Source organism: Geospiza fortis, unplaced genomic scaffold, assembly GCF_000277835.1.
Source record: "Geospiza fortis unplaced genomic scaffold, GeoFor_1.0 scaffold298, whole genome shotgun sequence".
NCBI classification, from domain to species: Eukaryota; Metazoa; Chordata; class Aves; order Passeriformes; family Thraupidae; genus Geospiza; species Geospiza fortis.
Window position 1 is genome coordinate 1 of NW_005054506.1, and position 6,682 is coordinate 6,682.

General features: G+C 40.4%; 1 protein-coding gene across 1 annotated transcript in view; it reads right to left on the bottom strand.

Moving 5' to 3' along the window:
- Positions 1-3,000: 3,000 nt before the first annotated feature.
- Positions 3,001-6,682, bottom strand: part of MSH4 (mutS homolog 4) — a 26,826-nt gene continuing 23,144 nt past the window's right edge. Inside the window, exons 19-21 of the mRNA XM_014310267.2 lie at positions 5,428-5,602; positions 3,727-3,815; positions 3,001-3,379 (exon numbers count right to left, since the gene is read on the bottom strand). Of these exons, the coding sequence (XP_014165742.1) occupies positions 3,194-3,379; positions 3,727-3,815; positions 5,428-5,602 (450 nt within the window). The 3' untranslated portion in view covers positions 3,001-3,193. The remainder of the gene's footprint in view (positions 3,380-3,726; positions 3,816-5,427; positions 5,603-6,682) is intronic.

Genomic DNA, 6,682 nt, shown 5'->3' on the forward strand with positions numbered 1-6,682 from the left:
TTTCTGTGTTTTCAGTGCTCAGTCAGTTGATACTGATAAAACAATATTGGCTTTCCCATTCATAGATTAGCTTTTGGCATCACAAGTATTTTGATATGGTACAACTTATACTTACTTTTAACTGCTTTGTATAGTGTAATGTGCCAGTTTATGTATGCGCTGTATATTTCATATGAATAGTAGTGTGATAAATATATTATATCGTAGGCTTTAGCAAAATGTTAAAATAGAAACTAAAATACATCTATGTAACTAACTCAGAAAATGGTGTAAAGCAATTATTCTGTTTCTCGTATCTGCGGACTGGCCCTACCAAGTGATAACAGTGACAAAAAGAGCTTAAGCATCCAGGAAGGATTTATCGACTCTTACCGGGGTTATCAGGGAGTGCTGTTTTCCTAATACTTCAAACCTAACATTTGGAAGTTCAGAATACACACCCAGGACTGCCACGCCCCCCAAAGTGCTATCTCCGAGCAGATTGTCTCTATGGTAAACTCTGTCACACTAGAAATGTTAGGAAGCAGAATCCAAACTATGGCACAAACACCTGTAAGGAAAAAGTACCTCTGTTCAAGAGGTAGAATAACTTCCACTCTAATGTTTCAGAGTATGTTGACATGACGGCCTAAGGGAGGCCAAGGCCACCTACAGCTCTACTTCCTAGAACCGCTGGTGTCAGAGGAATATTGCAATGTTTGCAGTTTTACAACTGGAAGGAAAATTGGCGCTGGGTCGTTGGGGGCAGTACCGCTCTCTGTCCACAAGGCGGCAGCAGTACCGCCGAGCTCAGGCCTTTAGGGGCAGACAAAGAAGGGAGGCAAAAGGTGCCAGAGAGCCCTTTCCATTCCCTTCGGCCCCTGCAGCTGTTCTTTCGGTTTCAGGGCACTTGATTGGTTCATTCCTAGATAAAAAGGTTATGTCTTCATTTTCAAAACTACTACCTATCTCTAGTCAGAGTTTCCTGTACATAAATGAGTGGATAGAGAGAGGGTTTCTTTCCAAACGAATTTAGAGATAAATTCCTATTATTTGCCAATATCTATAAAAATGAAAAACTTGACAGGTTTTAGCATTCTACACCCACCCCTCCTTGTGAAATTTCTAGCAGCTTTGGGTCCCTCTGGGGGAGGGCAACTCAGCTTGACCCCTCACCCCCCTCGTTCCCCACTCACCTGCTCTTCCACTGCAGTGTGGCTCCCTCCCTCTCCTAGGGACATTGGGGTGCCTCAAATGGCACCAGAGCTCCGAGTCTTCACCCCCTTTTCCTTATCCCCAAAGAAGACACAGAACGAGTCAAATTGCCCTGGACAGAAGCGCAGCAATTCTTTCAAGCCCTTTCCACGTGTACATCCCCCCAGAAAGGGATTCTGCTGCAACAAGAAAGGGGGGGCAGCCCCCAGAAGGGCTGAAGTTCCTCCCCAGCCTCGCAGTCACAGGCAAGAGGCAGAAACAGGAAGTGACAGCAGAGAGGACATAGGAAGAAAGAATAGGGTGTAGGATGAAATTGACCAAAAAAAACCCACCAAAAAACAAAAAAATCCCAACCAAACAAAACACCCCTGGGATGGGTAGCATGACAGAGAGGGATTAAAAAAGAACAGGGACAGTGAATGGGACCCAAGGGTTCCGTGAGGAACAATGTCACAGGGAGCACCACAGAGCCGCAGAGAATAAAAAAGGAACATGAGTGAGGCATGGAGGAGGACAAAGACAAGAGTCCTACACACACAGTAATGACAGAGGGTTACAGAGATAAAGAGGGAAACAAGGACTGAGAGAGGAAATGACCATGGCACATGCAGGTGGGGAAGGTGGGCAAGGTGCAGCAAAGGAATGGAGAAAGAGAGGCATGGCCAGCAGGTCAGAGGCTTACCAAGAAAAGGGTACAATGAGGGTGAAGGGCTGGGCTGCAGCTGCAAACAGGTACAGGCCAAAGGACTGTGAGAGAGACAAAGAAATACAGTCACAGTGCAGGACAAGGTAAAAAGGAGAGGAAGAAAGGAGGAGAAATGAAGATGCGGGCAGGGAGGGAGACAGAGACAAAAAGTAGAGGAGAGGGATTGAGTAATATTTAATACATAAATATTGAGTATTTATTTCTTGAAAGAAAAACAAGAACAAGAGAGTGAGGTAGTGAAAGGGAACAGGAGGGGGAGCACACAGGACAAGAAAGGAACACAAAAGACACACCAGACAGAGAGAAGAAAAGGGGTAGAAAGTTGGATATAAGGCTGAAAGAAAAACAGGAACAAACCCCAGGGCTAAGTATTGGAGAGTGTGGCTAATGAAGGTGTCAAAAAAACACCAGCTTGAACAGAAGAGATTACTGTCATGGCTCAGCTGGGACCCTTTAATTAACATCTGTCTCTTGGCAGGACCATAAACCCTCTGATAAAACATGAGGGGAAAGCTGAATGGTTGATGTGCTCCAGTTTTGGTGCTGCTCAGCCCTAATCCCAGCCCATGCCACCAGTGAACACCCTGATCTCTGAGCCTTTTCTCAGGGAAATTTCACCTTTATCCATTCTCTTCCCCTCCCAGTATCTCTGTGTGATCAGAATGAACATGCTGAGAGGCTTCTCCATTGCAGGGTCTTTGGAAATCCTGCAGCGACTTGGAGACTGAGCAAGAGGAGTATGAGAAAAAACCGGATCCTTTACCGCCAACTAACACCAAACACCTTGCTCTGGAGAGAACAGCTTGTTTTTACACATCCAAATTCCTTCAAGTTTTAGTATCATGTTTCCTGGCATTGTGAGAAGCCTTTAGCACAGCAAAGTGAATAAAATGGTCTCATTTTCAGAAGACACAACTGAACAAGAACAGACAGCAAAACTGGTTTGAAGCAATTTGGGCACACGTTTCCCTTTTTGCAATCTGAGCTTTCTTTTGTATCACGCCTGAAATTCTGAGTTCCTTAGAGTTGCCCCAGTCCTTCCCTCCCAGTGCCGCTCTAAAATTATTTGTATTTGTTGTCAAAAAGAATTGTGTTCCTCAGAGAGGGCAAATGCTTTTATTCCAGGTATGTCAGGGCGGGGAAAACCCATAGAGGATATGGTCTTCCATTACTTGAATGTAATTTAGACTAATAATTAAAAATATAACACTACGTAAAAAGACTGTACTAATACTGTGGGAAAAACCAGAATCATCTTGCAGTCATAAAAATTAGAACAGCCTATGTTACATGTTACTGTTGCTCATCATTTTCTCTGGGTGTGGGACAACTGGCTTCATACTTTTTCTTCAGGGCTTTCAAATATACACGCAAACTGTCAGGGTCCAGTCGAGAATTTCTGGCAGTCTGAACCAATCTCATTGCTAACTGGTATGCAGCTCTCTGTTTCATCATCTTAGGAGTGCTCTTCTGTCTGTGCTGTTCTTAAAAATATACATACATTAAAACACGAAATTATGTTCTATTAAAAAAAAAAACAAACACTAGTATTAGCTATTTTCTAGCCTGTTTTTGATCTCCCAATCCTTGGTTTGCATACAAACATTACACCAATACTCCTTTACCCAAAGGGCCATTTTGTGTTGTCATCTAACAGTGACCTTCAGTATAATCTTTAAGAACTGGCTCCAGAAATACAAAGTTTAATGAAATCTATTTTCATTAAAACATAGGCAGCACTTATCCTGTAACCTTTCAGAAACTGATAATACATTTGAGTAGTATAAAAACTGTGAAATACAGCATTATAATTTTCTACTACATACCGAAATTTGTTTTGCAATGTGACTTGTGATTTCCTTTGCATCCAAAATTATGGATGATGGTAGGGAAGACACTTCTGCTGCTTTTAGTCCTAAACATATAAAACACAAATCAGGATTTTTTAATATAATTTTTATCCCTACCCTCCATTTTACACCTTCCAGAATTTCAGTGTATTTTCTCTTTGTGTGTGGGGGGTTTTTTGGGGTTTCTTTTTTTGGGGGAGGGGGTTGGTTTTGGGTTTTTCTTGTTTTGGATTTTTTTTTTTTTTGTTAATGAACAATAAGGTTTGGAGAGATACAAAATTAAACATCTACTTTGTTTTAATGCTATCTCTGAAACACACCTCAACATCAAGCTACTGCCAGTAATACCATAAATGGGTAGAATGAGACATGTTAGGGAGTTAAAAGGAAAAAAACTGGCACCATGGTGTTAACAGCTTTCTTGGTTCAGGTTTTTTAATTTGGCAGAAAATACAGCGGTTTTGCTAACTGCACTGTCAATTATATCCAGACATCCAGTGGACAGGGATGTCATTTTTCAACTTCTTTGTTGCCAACAGGCACACTTCCAGATACTGACAGTAAGAAAGAGATGCAGATATTTTTTCCTGTCCTAACATGATTTTTTAACTTCTTCCTTTATCCATGCCCCTGGAAAATCTGTGGTTCATTGGATGGTTTAATACTACAGGTTTAAAAATGAAAAAGGGTCATGAAGAGCCCTTGCATCCTTTCTTAGAATGTGACTTTACTCAAAGTAAGGTAAAGCCAAGACACGAACACTGAGTTTCTAAAGGTCTCCTGTTCTCAGAAATTACTCTCTAAACATACAATTCAGTGGAGTTAATGTTGGTGTAGCATCTAAAATTGAGCTTGTGCTGCTGAAGTTAAACACACTTATTCTGAAATTCCGATCAAGGTGAGTTTTAAGTCCTGTTACTTGAAGCTTAGCTGGAATAGTTTGTAGTCTTCAGCTACCAATAGCTGGCAAAAGTCACATGTAGCTAATTTCCTCTTGCTTAAATGTTACCTAAATCAAGCAATCAACATCCGAATCTAGTATTTGGAAACATACAGATTTCTTTAAATCTTTGTCATTCACTCTTGACCCATAATTAATCAATCTGTACAATCTATACTTTAATTTATTCTGAAGTTAAAAGATAAGTAAATCCACTTTTCAGAGAACTCTGATGCTTTTGTAGACCCTCTCAAAATTGTCTTAGCCTAATGTCCTGTAAAATTCCTCTCCTTTTTTAAAGAAACTTGATTCCTTTTTGCTAATCTAAAAGGGCCAACCTGCTGTTAACCAGTCATATCACTGCTTATGGCAGACACATCAAGTCACTACAGAACTTAAAGATGTGTCTGCCATACATACATTCATTCACTTCCATAAGTGCAGATAAAATGAACTCAAGTAGCATATGCTCAGAATGACTCAACTCATTCAAACAGACATGAATCAAGGAGATACCAGCATCAGTAAGATTTTTTTTCACTACAAAATATCATGTAAGTTCTTCATACTACCCAAAACAGCTATCTCACAATGTGGTTACCTAAAACACGTAATTTTGAGAGAGACACAAACTCAAGAGAAACCTGTCATCAGAAAAAACACTGTTCGATGCCTAATAACTGAAATAGTATCTTGTGTAACTTTTGATAACTGTAAGTCACAGTAGAATCAATTACCGTAGTTCTTTTCCTCTGTGTATCCTTTAGAAAGTGTGTAAGTGTAAGCAATTTTCTCCTTATTTCCAGCACTGCTTCTCACATGTTGCACTTCAAAATGGTAGTTTTCCACATTGGGATATAAAGCGTCTATATGACATAGTTCCAGGAAATGTGTAGCAAACAGTGTAAATGCCTAAATAAGGAAACAAGAAAGAAAATTTATTTTGGCAATGATCCAGAAATAAATTAAAATAAATAAGAAAAATTAAATAATCTCACAGATGTCCAGGTTTTCCTCCAAAACACTGAAAAGCTGTCTTTACACTACTAAAGCAAACAAAAATCCTTAAGGGATGCGTTCTAGCATTGGCAAGTACATCTTTTCCAACTGAGAATTCTTCTGCTCATTTCTCAAAAGAAGGAAAACAATATCAGAAACAAGTAAGAATCCACTATGCTTACAAAATCCGACTGGTGTGGACTGGAATGACTGTCAAATGGTTGCTTAATTCTCTCAATGAATTCTTTATCAAAAGTACAAGTGACAGAAAGTATCTGAGCTTTTCAAACCAAAACCCCCTCAGAAGTACTCTGAATAAAGTCTGAGGAGAAACAAACACCTGCACACTGAAAAGGTTCATAACAGCCCCCTGAGATTGATCACATAACTAGCAACAGAGGTGAAACTTGCAATCCATCTAAAATTACCTGCCACTTTTCTAAATAAGTTTCTAACCTCTGTGACCAATTCATAAGTTGTGTGGAACTACCACTGTACTTTGAAAGGTAGCCCCAGGTAAAGAGGTTCGCTTTTAACATTCAAGCATAAAGCAAAACTAAAACTAAACTAAATAAGTAAAACTAAACAGACTGGGTTATTCTCCTTCTAGACAGAGTTACAAGCTTGCAAGCAAGCTGAAAAGATATGGTGACCAGTGTTCTGGTTTTAAATGGACTAGAGCTAGTTTTCTTCATAGTAGTTTGTGTTGGGTTGCTTTGGAGTTGTGACCAAGACAATACTAATAACTCACCCATGTTTTAGCTACTGCAGAGCAACGTTTGCACAGCACCAAGGGCTGTTCTGCTCCCCACCCTGTCCCACCAGCAAGCAGACTAGGGGGTGTTCACGGAGCTGTAGGGGGACACAGCCAGGATGGCTGACCCAAACTCACACCAGGGATATCCCACACCATACTACACCACCACAATAAGAACTGTGAGGAAGGAGGGACATTTGGCGTTCTGGTAACAGTCACTGTGAGGAAACGGCATT